General features: G+C 45.1%; 1 protein-coding gene across 1 annotated transcript in view; it reads left to right on the top strand.

Moving 5' to 3' along the window:
- The window catches only part of LOC128349341 (NALCN channel auxiliary factor 1-like), a 203,555-nt gene extending 201,642 nt beyond the window's left edge, over positions 1-1,913 (top strand). The window contains exon 2 of the mRNA XM_053305430.1: positions 355-1,913. Coding sequence (XP_053161405.1) covers positions 355-459 — 105 coding nt within the window. The 3' untranslated portion in view covers positions 460-1,913. The remainder of the gene's footprint in view (positions 1-354) is intronic.
- The last annotated feature ends 13,154 nt before the right edge of the window (positions 1,914-15,067 follow it).

Here is a 15,067-nt window from a genome sequence, read left to right on the forward strand (position 1 = left end):
GGTTATACTGGACATAGGAGTTAACAAGCCATGTCTGTGGCAAATCCAAAACATGGCTAATTTTGAAAGCTCCAAAAATGAAATCTGTATTAACTCATAAAAGCATGTGATGAGGGCAAATGCTGACTGCATCCAGCATTTACACTTGCAGAAGTCTCTTCCCCATCCCTGGCTTCCTGGGACAGCCAGTCAGAGAGCAGGATCCTGAACATAATTGGTGAAGATGTCTACATCCTCCAGAAGTAAGTTTAGTCTTATGAGTACTGTGTTTTGAAAGCAGTAACTCCTATAAAAACAAACCATAAAGGCTGTTGGTTTATATCTTCTAAAATGTGCATTTGTTTTAATTTACAGGACTTTCTCCATCTGCTGGCTATGTATGTACCAGCAGAGATTTTTCTCCTGACAACAGAGCCACATGCTGTCATTGGAAGGTCCCTGGACAGTAAAGCTTTTTGAGCAGATTGAAAGAGAGAGAGAGCACAAGGCAACAGTTGCTCTCTATGAAGTTCAGTAAAGCAGAGAGAAAGCAGTGAAGCGGAAACCTCATTTGGATCTGAAATACCTTTCCCCCCTCTTCAGCGTCCTTCTAGCTTCATCTCAGACTGATCGGCCTGTTCCTTCAGCAGTCTCAGATGCACAAAGGAGAGTAATAAATGTACAGTCCATGTCTGTGATGGTGGGTTTGGTTCGGGGCACAGAAAATATTCAAGGTCAATATGCAGAGGGAAAAGAGAAAGAGAAACCTTTTGAAGTACAGTTCCTAAGGCCTGCCACAGCAAATGGTGATAGAAAGCAGTAAGATATTTGTTTCATTTTGGAAGTTCCTTTTGAAAGCTTGTGTTCCAGAGGATATTCAGCTGAAGAAGTCTCTAGGATACAGAGAACTTTGGACATTAAAGGAGCAATCAACTTGCATCAATGAATTCACTTCCTAAGCGGCTTTTCCATCTTGTCTAGCAATATTTATGCATTCAGGTCATCCACACAGTCAAAAACTGTGTTCTACCCGGGCTTGGGAGCTGTGTGTGTTCCCAATTTCCAGTTGTGTGTTAGGAGGAAAACCTGGGTAGAAGTAATTGTGTGGAAACAAGGTAGGAGGAAAACCTGGGTAGAAGTGATTGAGGTGATTCTCATGACCACAGGAAAGTGCTCCAAGGGATCCTAGCCTGCTTTCCTGTGGTCGTGTGCTGCAATAGGAGCTGCATGGCTCCTGGCGGCAAACCACAGTAAGTACCTCTCCCCTTAAACAAGGTTAGAGGACTGAGTGCTCCACTAAACCAGTTCATTTGATCGTGAGATGCCTTGGTGTGGCTTCGTGCCATGGCGACTCATGAGGAGACCCCTGACTGGGAGGCTAACACAAGCCTCCCGGCCTCGAGGGTCTCCCCAGAATGCCCCATGCACTTGTGCAGGGTGTCCTGGGACTTCCAGGGGCTGGGCGGCCTTTCATCCCTGCCGCCCTTACCGGCTCCGTGACAGAGCCAGTAGTCATGTCGGCGGCTGATCTGGCCGCCCAGGGACGGCTCCCTGCTTGTCTTTGGGGAAAGCGTGCTACTGCTCTTCCTGCAGAGCCTGGTAAGGCTCTCCACACTGCTGTTCTGGAGAAGCCTCATTGTGTGGAAGCATGGTAGGAGGAAAACCTGCGTAGCTTTTCCTCCTGCCTTGCTTCTACACAACTGAAAACTGGGAACACACACAGCTCCCAAACCTGGGTAGAATACAGTTTTTGATTGAGTGAATGACCTCAATGACTATAGTTCTGGGTGTTTCTGAAATTGCTTTCCATGATGTCAGGGAAGCATGCAGCACGTGCCTTTCTCCATACCAAAACTTAGAGGTCACTAGCAAGTAGGCTTTTGTTGTCTGTGGTCTTTAAGTAAAAGGACTGTGGTTTTACAATTTATACTATACTTTTGATTTTATGCTTTTCCTTTCTAGGCTTTTATTCCTGAAGAAGTTTATAAGTTCTACATTCTTTACTAGAACGCATCACAATGGTGAATCTAAACACAATGATGAATCTAAAAGAAGCATTTCTCTATTGCCACAGCTTGTGAATTGGCTATTATTTTCAGTCCATTTCTGCTGCTCTGTTCATGCATTATCAAACGATGGCTGTTGTAATTCAGGCACAGTGTCAGTGAGAGCATGCCAACAAGCCCTAACCCCCCTCCACACTAATGTGCTGCTTAAACACACTCCCTGCTCTCTAGTGTGGATTGATTTAAATCAAGGCAATTTAAATCACCAAGAGAAAAACCTGATTTAAGTAAAAAATCTGATTTATCTTCAACATTTCTTAAACAATGGTACAAATCTAATCACTAAAACCTGATAATTTACAAATCAGTATAGCATTTACAACTTCAAGGAGGTTGTGTAACTAAAAGTTACATAGCTTGATTGTGGCTAATTTACGAAATAGTACAAAAATCCACTTTTTAAAAAAAATCTAATTTTATACCTTTACTCATTACCTGTGTCAGGCTGCAGATTCAACAGCATTACTTGGGACCAGTAAGAAGTAAGTCATGTGCACAAACAAAACACTTTATTCACTTAGAGTGAATAATATAAAGCTGTCTCTCCTCTGCCTTGGCCCAGCACTGCTACAAACAACAGTCCTTCTATGTAGACTGTGAAGCTATCCCCACGATCATTATAAACTGGGCTAAGGGAGCTCAGCCCGGTTTTTAGTGATTGTCGGAACCACCGGGATCGCGGGTGAGCCTGGTGGTTCCATGGCAGCTAGCCCACCTAAGTAATTCTCCTGCTAAATGAGGTTAACGGAGCGAACACTCCATTAACCTCGTTATTTTGATGTGTGTCAAGCAGCTGCGGCTGACACACTAGGGGTGGAGGAGAGAGGGGAGGGGGAACCCCAGGAAGGCTCTGCGCACTCACATGGCGCCTTCCTGAAGCTCCGGGGGCTGGGGCACTGCGTGGTGGCTCTCTCCTTCCCCTGTCCCCCAGAGCTCCCTAGCAAGCCACAGCTGGGCATGGGAGCGCCTGATCAAAGCCACCTCTCATCTGGGCAGCCGATCTGGCTGACTGCCCAGCAATGAAGAACTGCTTGTGTGCGGAGAGAGCGGGCTAAGCCCAATTACTCCGCCAGACCCCTTGAGGCTCTACACCTTGATCGTGTGTGGCGCCTCTGTATCTTTGCACATGTGACTTTAGTTTGCTTAGAAAGAGAAACGAAAAATTCAGAAATTTCCAGAAGCAAAAGCTGGTAGTTACTGAGCAGTGCTGAGCAGATCAGAGCCATTTTTATGAGATGAAACTGAAATGATTGCCCATGTTTAATATGTAACTCAATGTACCTGAGAGCAGTGTTCTCTCTAATTCGTTTCATCTGTGTGCGGAATGAGTTTTGTTTTGGATGGCAGTACTGAGGCACTATGTGTGCACATGCATTCTGAGTGGAGCTCTTCTGATTCAACCTGAGCGGGATCTGAAATTAACTGAGTGGATATCAGAAAATGTTCGAGCGTGCGTGCATGCACATGCCCTTAGAGGGAACAGTGCCTGAGAGCCATTAATTCATTTTTAAGACAGTGGAAGAGTAGGTATAGCATGTTTGTGAAGAGAGTTTTTAAAGTTAATCATTTGATCTTTAAAAATGAGAATTTTGGGGTTTTATTTTCATATTTAAAAAGATCAGATTTTAATTTTTAAAATCATTCATTTTCATCCTATGCTTTCCATAAATACATTGACTGCCATCTTGACTAACTCAGCGTGGGCATATCTGGAAGACACACCCATGCTGCAAAGAGCTTCCCCACTACTTCAGTGCCTATGCACACACTCGGAAGGAGAATTTCACCAATCTCCTCTGCCTCCGGTAGTGCCCTGCTTCAGCCAAAAATATGTCTGTGCGGGCTGCATAGGCCACTTCTGGAGTCAGAAGAGATAAGTAAAATTTGTCCCTGCTGCATGCCTGACGCTGAACAGCTAGAAATGCTTTCTGCAGTATGGATGCATCTTCTTGGTGTACTCATGCTGTGCTAGGAAATCTTCGCATTATTTTGAATGGTGCAGAACGCAGCTGCCAGATTGATATCTGGGATTGCTCACAGTGCTCATATCACTCCAGTCTTAAAAGCATGGGAAAGTTTCCTTTTTAAAAGTACAAAGCACCCACCGAGTTTTTCAGGATCATGTACACCTGTAACCATGCATTCTGCTCCATCTCCAGTTCCATTCAGACTTGCAGGATCAGTGCTGGTGTTCTTTTTTCTTCAGCTAGCTGCCAACAATTTATGACCTAACAGAATTTTTTTTTTAATGTGCTTGATATACCCCACTGCATTTTAGTATTACAGTTCATTGAACAGATTCTGAACTAAAGGCACTCATTCAAAATAAGCTTTTGGATAAGGTTTTTTTGCCTAACAGATTTTATTAATCACAGCAGGTTGCTAAAAAAGAACATAAGTAGTGAACTCGACATTAAAGGAAATCAATACCTATTGCTGGTCTAGTATTTAATGAGTCACTTTCTAAAACCTTGGGAAATGCCAATTTTTAGAGATGAAATACATGGGTAGATCTCCTGTTAGTCTGATGCAGCAATGATTTTGTCAGTTTCACAAACTTTGGATGGATCCAGACACCATGCAGAGCAGTGATTTAGTTTAACTAAAGCTTATTTAACAAACTTGAATTGACACCACAGACAATCAAATCTTAGTTTGTTTTGCCATAAAATGGCTTGTTCAGGTCTTGCCCTTTCTTCTCACCTCCTATGATCTAGACTTGCCTTTCTTGGTGAGAAAGCTTTGTGAGGATGGAGCTACTGAAACAAACCAAGATTAAACCACAGTGTGAGGTGCAGACATTACATGAGACCATGGTTAGGACAAATAAACCAACTTAAAACCTTGGGTTCAAGTTGTAGCTTGATTGCCCACAATAAACCATGTTTGTTGACTGGCATGAGTTCAGACGTACACCTATGGGAACATGCTGGCAAGCCTATTTCCCCAAGCCAAATTGCTCCTTAACAACTTCTCTTTTCTCTTCATAGATGCAGTGTTTATCCCTGAAGACAAATGTTGTATTCATGGAAGATGTGGTTAAGGTTCAAGGAGCAGTGCTTGGTGGTGCGTTCCCATTAGAGATGTGCATGGAACCAGTGTGGGGGCCCTTTTTGGGCCTCTGAACCGATTTGAAGAACCACTGGTTCTGCCAGTTTGACAGCAGGGCGTGTCTAGCTTTAAGAGTGGGGGAGGGTGCACTTACCACTCCTGCCGGCGTCTGTTTACTTGCAAGCCCACTGGGGTAGCAGCATACCTCCCTGCCACCATGTTGCCCTCATTTTCTGGATATGACTGGAAGTCTCCAATGCACCTGTGCATGCCTGCACCAGAGCACGTAGGTGTGTCGGAGACTTGCGGTCATATCCAGACAACAGGGGCAACAGGGGGGCAGGGAGGTACACTGCCGCCCCGATGGGCTTGCAAGTAAACATTCACCGGTGGGGGGAAAGTGGCGGGAGGGGTAGGTCCACTCTCTCCTGTTCTTAAAGCAGCACCCCCGCTGCCTTCGAGCCTCCCCACCACAGTTATGTGCACATTCCTAGTTCCCATTGGTGCTGTATCTGGGTTCAGAATACCTGAACAGAGCTCTAGTATTTCTCTACATGCTTTCTCAACTTAAAATTTACAAAATACATGTTTTATCCACTTACAATTTATCTCAAATGCTGACCTTGCTAATAAAAGCAAATTGCTTGTAGAAATGTTCAGAAAGTGCATCTAAGCATTTACCAGTCTAGCTTAAATGCATACATTGGCCACAATACAGCAGACTTAAGGATAGTTAAGACCACTGAATAAGTTTAAGTGCTATTAACTTTGAATTGGATTGTGGACATTAGATTTTGCCTCTTGGATATTTTCTAAGCAATAGAAGTTGCAACATTTACTGCTAGGTAGTTACAAGCCTAATTCTGAGCAATGGTTAAGAGGCCATTCACTAATGGTTGTTAGGAAGAATGGTGTAATGCCTATAACATAAGACCTGAGAGTAAATTGCAACCCAAGACAACCCATGAGGAAATTGCAGCTGGACCATTAGGTACACATAGCATTCTGGGTCTGTGGTGGTTAGCAATTAGCAATTATGTGAAGGTACTGATCCTTTGTTGCACATTGGTGATTGACAGGGGTATTAATCATGTAAGCAAATGCTTAAACTAAATTCAAGATTTTGTCCCAATACTATGCTTTCTTGTAATTAATCTTTATTTTAGTGTGCTCTTAGTTTCTATAATAGAGCATCCTACTGGGCTAAATGAAGCTTTTGACACTTTTTAAATATTAAAAGTTAAGCTGTCAAGTTTGATTTGTTTCCTTGTTTGTGATTATGAGCTGCAAGATAATAATGTATAAAGGTAGGAAAAATAAAATTCCCGAAGGGTAGCTCTGAGATTTGTTTCAGGTATTCAGTAGTATGTTTTTCAGAATACTCTTCAATAGAACTTGCATTCTGCAAGTATGGTTAGTTAGGCTTCTTAATATCTCTGGACAGTCCTGATGTCCACACGTAGCACCTTTAGGGAAATGCTGATAGTCTACTTCCTCACCCAGGAGGGCCTCTCACACCTAGGCCTCTTTTTCCCTCCCTCCAGGCTCCTTTAAATTTTTTTCTTGCATGAGACTGAAAATTGTGCAACATGAGACTGAAATTTGTTCCATTTTAATTTCCCCAGTGCCTGGTCCAGACAGAGGCGTATCTAGTGAAAATAGCGCCTAGGGCAAGCACTGAAATTGTGCCCCTGTCTAAACAGGGATGATAGGACTTGTAGTCAACAATATCTGGAAATCCCTGTTAAAAGGAACGCTGTACCATCTAGACATGGTTGTTGATCAAAACCTGAAAACATGAGCCATCTCTGTAAAAGACTTAGAACAACAGTCAGGAGTTATGTGAGGATTCCAAATGTCATTTTCTCTGTCTCCTCTCATGCTTTTTTAAAAAAACATGACTTTGTCCTAGAGGATCACCTGCCCAAATATAGCCACTAGCAAAACAGGGGGGAAAGGAGGTGGCGGGGGGAGGGGGGAGAATCTATATACCAGTGAATGATTCCTGCCAGCCTTTGTCTTGTGATGACTGTTGGCTCATGATGGGGTATATGTGCATTCACCACACTAGTGCTTACTTTGACACCAAGAGGGAGGAGGATACATTAGTTTGCCACACTAGACAGAGGCATTTGCAACAGGAGCAGACAGCCAAGTTCTGCCAGGGCCAAAACCAGCCCCTGCCAGACTAAGAAATCATTGTAATTTGCTCCTTCCTGTCACAAGCAGTGTGCTGTTTTTTATTATTGACGGTAACTCTCAAATATCCCAGTCATGGATGGAAAATTCAGGGTCAATTTACAAGAGACACATTTTCTACATGGGAGTTTCTTCTGTGCAGGTGTTGTGCAGAAACCTATGTGTAGTGATCAATACATATGTATCTATTCTGCCAGGGGCATAGCAAGGTTGGAATGGGCCAAGATGAGATTTTAAAATGGGCCCCCAGCCCCTCAAAGTCCAGGGCCTCCACACATCTCAGGCCCCCAAGGATTTAAGTCTGATATTCCAAAATAAGTATGCTGCCTGGAAATACATTTCACTGAATACACACACGCACACGTCACAATATATAGTGATATACATTTGAGTACTATACATTTGTATTACTTTTAATGCCTAGAACACACTAGAAAGATGAATTATTAAAATGGGCCCCTCGCTGCAGATTAGCAAAGGAGACTTTCAACCATGCAGGGTGAGCCTATGTTTGTTTTCTCAGAATTCTGAACAAATTCAGTAAAGTTTGATTCCAGGAGGTTTTTCACACAAGGCTTTTAAAGCGCTTTAACACACATCTCCTCTGGAATGGAGGAGCTGCATTCACATGTTGGCCAGATTTACCCTGAAGTCCTTGAGAGTTATTGGGGAGCAGTTCACACATAAGAAAAATAAAACAAAATAAAACAAAAGCACAACACATGCTTCACAGTTCTCACTCAGACCTTCTGGGTTGCAAAACAACTTGAACATAAGTGCATTTATGAATGAATGAATGAATGAATAAATAAATATAATATTGTTCCAGAGGTTTTTGTAATTTTCTTCCATGAAACAAACCACTTACAGGGCTTTTTAGATAGTTTTTGTTTTTAAAGCCAGCAAAGTTTCCACTCTGTTTTAAATTAAATATTCAAAGGCTTCTACATCTCCCCCCCACCCTCCATATCAAAGCCCTATGGCCAGCAGATCCCTATATGGGGGGGGAGGTAACCTACAAAAAGGAATTCACAGTCTACCTGGCAAAAGCTGTGCTGGATGGTCTGGGCAGAGGGTCTGCTGCTGCAGAGAACTGCCTGCCTTCTTCTTCCCGGCTTCTTTGGGGCCTGCCGAGCTCAGGCTTCAGGGAGGCCTACACGGAGGCCTCTCTGTAAGCCCCGCCCACCCGCTGATCAGCTGAGAGGCGGGGAGAGAAGAGCTGCTCTGCAGTTTGCAGGTCCCGCAGCCCCCGATCCTAGGCCTCGCAGAAGGCAAGCAGGATGGCAAGTGGCTGAGGGGCTCTGGGGCTGGGCAGGTGGGCAATGGGGTGGGGGTGGCAGGAACTGGCATGGCACCCTCCCCTCAGTGGCACCTAAGGCACGTGCCCTGGCTGCCCCACCCCAGTTCCACCCATGGGTCCAGAGCATGGTCTAAGGCAGGTGTGCACAACTCACATGACCTGGTGGGCCGAAACCCACTGTGACTTGGTTCATGGGGGCCAAGGTCAATTTTTAGGGAGTTGATTATTAAAGTAACACTTAATATCAACCAATTAATTAAATCAAATACATTAAAGAGAAATTAATTATAATGAATTTAATCAAAATTTAACTTTTGACGTTCTGGCAGGCCAAGATTAATGTAAATTAATATAAAATAAATTGAATTAAATTTCATTCTAATAAAATAAATACAATACAATCTGTACAAAATACATAAAATGTATTGTTTTTCGTTTCCACCTCTGCCAAATCATCACACTTAACATGGAGCACTTGTAAGGAAAACAATTAGAGAAGTTTTTCTCATAATTTTGGATGAGAAGATTACACTTTGATCAGAAGGGAGAGGGGGAAAGAAAGAAAAAGGATGGGGCAAGAGGCTTGGCATGGGAGAGAGAGAAGAGAGAGAGAGAATGGAGAAGGGGAAAGAAAGGGAAAGGATGGAGCAGGAGGCTTGGCATGAGAGAGAGAAAGAGAGAGAGAATTGAGGGGGAAAGAAAGAGGGAAAGGATGGGACAGGAGGCTTGGCTTGAGAGAGAGAGAGAGAGAGAGAGAGAATGGGGGGAAGAGAGAGGGAAAGGATGGGGCAGGAGGCTTGGCTTCAGGGGGTGGAGGAAGAGAGAGAGGGTGGAGACTTTATGAGAGGAGCCACTCTGTCCTGCCAACCTCTGTGCTTTTTCATATTAAATTTCTGCTGCCACCTAGCGGAGGGATGGCTCCAGGAGGGGCGGAGCTAGAAATAGTCCTTCTTTACTTCCCCCCTTGCAGCGGCAATGGCTTCCAGAGTGACGCAGGGGCTGCCGTTTGGCCCTGTGTCTCTTCCCAACTGTGAGGCACGCCTGCACAGTGGAGAGATGGTTGCAAGCCCAATCTGCCTTGCAACGATCTTTCCACTGTGCAGGCGCTCCTCACAATTGGGAAGAGACACGGGGCCAAATGGCAGGCCCTGTACCGCTCTGGGAGCTGCTGCTGCTGCCCCACCAAGGGGGGCAGGGAAGAAGGACTACTCCTGGTTCACCCCCCTGGCAACCATCCCACAGCTGCGTAGCAGCAGAAATGTAAAGAAAAATTAAAAAATAAATACACTGAGGTTTGGGTCAGGAGGGAGGTGGGGGGGCCAAGCGGAATGGCCCCACGGGCTAAAAAAAAAAAGTCAGCACGGGCCACATGTTATGCAGGCCTGGTCTAAGGGCACACGATACAATCATCTTTCTGATGTTAAGCAGGTCTTGGTGTGGTCAGTGTTTCAATGGGAGACCCATGTATGACACCTTTGTGGGTGGGGCTGTAGCTCAGTGGGAGAGCATCTGCTTTGCATGCAGAAGGCCCCAGTTATAATCCCTGGCACCTAGGAAAGACTCCTGCCTGAAGCCTTGGAGAAGCTGCTGCCAGTCAGTGTAGACAATACTAAGTTACATGTACCAATGGTCTGACTCAGTATAAGGCAGCTTCTTCTTGTGTCCAAAGACAGTGTTGCTCCATAGCGATGTTGCATTGGAACTGGGCAGTGGGGAAACTGCAGTGGTGGCATGCTGCACTCAGCTTTCCCTGACCCCATTGTATTCTTTGTCAGCTTTTCCTGACTTCTGGATGCTCTCATGATCAATGAGAAGAGCTTTGGGCAAGTCTACAGGGAGAGTGGGTTAACTTACCCCTCCCCGCAGATGATCGCCGTGCCATCCCTGGGCGGCCGGATCATCTGCCCACATGATTACTGGCTCTGTCACAGAGCCGGTTGGGGCAATGGGGATTGGGGCCTGTCTGGCCCCCGGAAGTTCCAGAATGCCCGGTGCAAGTGCGCGGGGCATTCTGGGAAGCCCCTCCAGCACCGGTAGGTTTGTTGTAGCCTCCCTGTCGGGGGTCTTCTCACGAGTCGCCACACCACGGTGCTGTGCCTTGGCAACTCATGATTTTAAAAATGGGGTTAGCGGAGCACTCATTTCACTAACCACATTTAAGGGGAGGGTTGCTTTGGTGGGCTAGCCACCGTTGAACCACTGGACTCGCCCGCGAGCCTGGTGGTTCTCATGATGGAGGAAAACCGGGCGTGGCTCCATTAGCCCGGTAATCCTCCATCATGTGAATAGCCTCCTTGTCTTCTCAATGCTGCTTCTTTCAACACCTGCCACAGTGATAAGAGAAGGAAGAGAAAATCCTGAATAGGATCAAATGTAGGCTGAAGTGCACCATCATTTAAATTTCCTCAGTGCTTGGCCTCAACACAGAAATCATTCACACAATCAAAAACTTTTCTACCAGGGTTTGGGAGCTGTGTGCGAAAAAATAAAGAAGGAGGAAAACCTGGGTAGAAGTGATTGCATGGAAGCAAGGTAGGAGGAAAAGCTGGGTAGCTTTTCTTCCTTCCTTCCTTGCTTCCACACAACCAAAAATTGGGAGCGCACACAGCTCCCAAACCTGGGTAAAACACAGTTTTCTTTTGTGATTGTGTGAATGACCTCATAGTGTTGTTCCCGAACAATGTTGTGCCAGGGGATATTTCTACTTTTCTGCAGAAAGGGGATATTGTTATATAGCAGAAAAAAGCCTCATCATTTATGTATATATCACTCTTTAACCTGCTAAGGATATTATATAGTCTAGAGAAGTCAGTATTTAACGGGAAAGCAGAATTAGGTCAGCTCTGAAACTCTGGCTTATTCTTGAGCTTTTACAGAACTGGTGGTTTCTCAGCAGATATGACTGGGTGGTGTGTGTGGGCATAGGCAATGGTTGGGTTCTTTTCAGTTTTGGCTGCTGTGAAATATGAACTGCTTCTCTATCAGGCACACAATTAGTAGAGTTCTTACCTTAATCTAATTGTCAGCAAGGATGTGTGTGGGAGTAGCAGAGGCCGTAGAAACTACTTTTTTTAAACTTAACAACCTGGCAATATTATGCAACGAAGGAAGGAAAGAGGAAGGTTATTGTATTTTGTTTTGTTTTGTTTTCACTGACTGTCCAGTAATTTAACACATTCTTGATGCAGCTTGTCTATTGTTATTGACAAGTTGTCAATTGTCAAGTTGTCAAGTTGTCTATTGTTATTATTAAACCTCTAAAGAAGTGATCAGAAATCTCTATCTGCAATAAACTCTGAATTATGATAATTGCTTTAGGATCCAAAACACTAATAGGCAGTATTGTTTGAATAATCTGGTTATTGGTTCTCTGCTGTGGGATAATATAATATATGAAAAAATTCCAGCATAGAACTCTGACCATCTCTTGATCTTAAAAAGAAAAAAGATGAAGTGATTTTGCAGGGAGCATTCAAAATAAGCCCAGCAAGTTTCATCCCAGTTCTGGCTATGGTGATTGTGCTCCCCAGTGCAGCTGAGCACATTTATTTTCTTGAGTTTTACCCAAAAATCACCTGTCCAGGAAAGAAGCTTTCCCCTCAGTCTGATTGGCTTTAGACATCATCGTTAAATCGCATGGATTTTCTAGTGATGTTGTGAAGCCAAATCAAGGCGAGAACAGACGTGCTTAAAAAAAAAAAAGCAGTCCATCCACACTGAGAAACACAGCCACTGCTTCTGCTGGGACTATGAATGAGTGGCAGCAGTGAAAAAGTTGGTTGGGGTATATTATTATTATTGTTGTTGTTCACACAGTCACACAGGTGTTATTGTCTAGTTTGTTTTATCCAGACATCGAGTCCTTCCCAAGGCCCTGGGATGGCTGAATGTTATTATCAGTGTTGTTGCTTTTATTATAGACAAGTGAATTTTAGCCCGTTGAAAAACGGGCGCTAGTAATGCTTTCGGCCCCCGCCGCCGAACCGCCCTCCCAGCTGCCCGATCCCACCATTTGTACAGGAAAGAGGAGCTCGCCAGCAGAGCTCCTCTTTCTGCAAAGGCTCTTCTCAAACTGGCGCTTTGAGCGGAAAGGACGCCCTTTCCGCTCAAAGCGCCAGTTTGAGAAGACCCTTTGCAGAAAGAGGAGCTCTGCTAGCGAGCTCCTCTTTCCTGTACAAATGGTGGGATCGGGCAGCTGGGAGGGCGGTTCGGCGGCGGCATTTTTCAGGGCCAATTTGGCCCTTAGTAATTTGGCGGGGGGACGGGAATGGTGGGATCGGGCCCCAAGGTTTCCCCCCCACGCCCGGCTTTACTGACGGCGCCAGGCCTCGGCGGCGGCTCCGCCACCACCTCGGCCAGCTTCCCCGCCGCCTCTTCCCCCGGCGCCTCTCTCCTTTATTTGCGGCGGCCGCTTCTGGCCCCGCCGCCGCCTCACCCGCACTCCCGCAGCCAGTTGCCCCGTCGCGGCCACCGCCACCTCTGGCCGTGGCCACGGCTGCGCCGCCGCCTCTCCCGCACTCTCCTCCTGGCGTAGGCGGCAGCCACTTCTCCTTCTCCCGGCCCCAACATGGCCGCCGGGTCCTGCCGTTCGTGCCTCCCTTGCCCTGTTCTGGGCATGTCCAGAACAGGCCAGGCACGAACGCACGCTTGGTGTCCGTCCACGGACGGACACCAAGCGTTTTATTAGAGAGGATATCGTTGCAGAATATAGGCTGTTCCCAGTAAAGTTGCTTTTTGTAATTGGCTGATGGTGATTTCTGTGGCCCCTATGGTGTTGAGGTGCTCTTCAAGTTGTCTATTGTTGTTGTTGTTGTTGTTGTTGTTGTTGTTATTATTATTATTAATTTACAATTTACACAGTCAGACAGGTGTTATTGACTGGTTTGTTTTATCCAGACATCGAGTCCTTCTCAAGGACCTGGGATGGCTGAATTTTATGGTCAATGTTGTTGCTGCTGTTATAGATATCGTCGCAGAATATAGGCTGTTCCCAGTAAAGCTGCTTTTTGTAATTGGCTGATGGTGATTTCTGTGGCCCCTATGGTGTTGAGGTGCTCTTCAAGGTCTTTTGGAACTGCACCCAGGGCGCCAATTACCACTGGGATTATTTTGGTCTTTTTCTGCCACAGTCTTTCAATTTCAATTTGTAGATCTTTGTATTTTGTGATTTTTTCTATTTCTGTTTGTTCTATTCTGCTATCTCCTGGTATTGCTATGTCGATTATTCTAACTTGTTTTTCCTTCTTCTCGACTACAGTTATATCTGGTGTATTGTGTGGCAGATGTTTGTCTGTTTGTAGTCGGAAGTCCCATAATATTTTTACATCTTCATTTTCTTCAACTCTTTCAATTTTATGATCCCACCAATTCTTGGCTACAGGTAGCTTGTATTTTTTGCAGATGTTCCAGTGTATCATCCCTGCTACCTTGTCATGCCTTTGTTTGTAGTCACTCTGTGCGATCTTTTTACAACAGCTGATTAGGTGGTCCACTGTTTCATCTGCTTCTTTACAAAGGCGGCACTTGCTGTTTGTTGTGGATTTTTTGACTTTTGCTCGTATTGCATTTGTTCTTAGTGCCTGTTCTTGCGCAGCCAGTATTAAACCCTCTGTTTCTTTCTTCAAGTAACCATTCTTAAGCCATTGCCAGGTCTTGGTGATGTCTGATTTTCCACTTATATTGTGCAAATATTGACCATGCAGGGGCTTATTTCTCCATTTTTCTGCTTGGTTCTTGACTTGTTCTTTCTTGTAGGCTTGCTTTGTTTCATTGGTGTTGAATAGTTTCTCGTTCTTGACCATTTGAATTGCATCTTCTTCACTGTCCTTGATATATTCTTCTTCTTCTTCTTCTTCTTCTTCTTCTTCTTCTTCTTCTTCTTCTTCTTCTTCTTCTTCTTCTTCTTCTTATTATTATTATTATTATTATTATTATTATTAAATAACATTTTATATCCTGCTCTTCCTCCAAGGAGCCTAGAGCTACATACATACTACATACAGATTCCTCAAAAGGGCTGAGAAAAAGGCACTGAGCCCTTTCTCCCTATGAGTGGGCTCGAGGGCAGGCATCAGGGAAGGCTGCAGCAGCTTCTCTTCCCTGCCGACAATCTATAAGAATTGTTGGGGTGCACATTGCACGCCCATATGAGCTGCTGCTGCCCCAGGCAGCTTGGTGGTTCGGGGGCCGCGATATATTATTCCGGTCCTTGGAAATCCCACAATGTTGTGGGGATCCCCCTCTGGTGATGGCCAGGAGCCTACTCCTGTGTCAACGCTGGCTGGGAGGAGCCAGTGATGACACATGAGCATTTAGCCTGGGTTAACCTTGGATAACTGGTGGGCTCCCTAGGTGGGTTTGCCACCAAAGTCATGCAGCTCTTGGCGGTTCTCAAACCCACCAAAGTGGGTTTGCCACCAGGAGCCATGCAGCTCTTGGCGGTTCTCATGGGCAGACAAGCCCAGGCTTAGCT

This window comes from Hemicordylus capensis, chromosome 3 (genome assembly GCF_027244095.1).
Source record: "Hemicordylus capensis ecotype Gifberg chromosome 3, rHemCap1.1.pri, whole genome shotgun sequence".
Classification (NCBI taxonomy): domain Eukaryota; kingdom Metazoa; phylum Chordata; class Lepidosauria; order Squamata; family Cordylidae; genus Hemicordylus; species Hemicordylus capensis.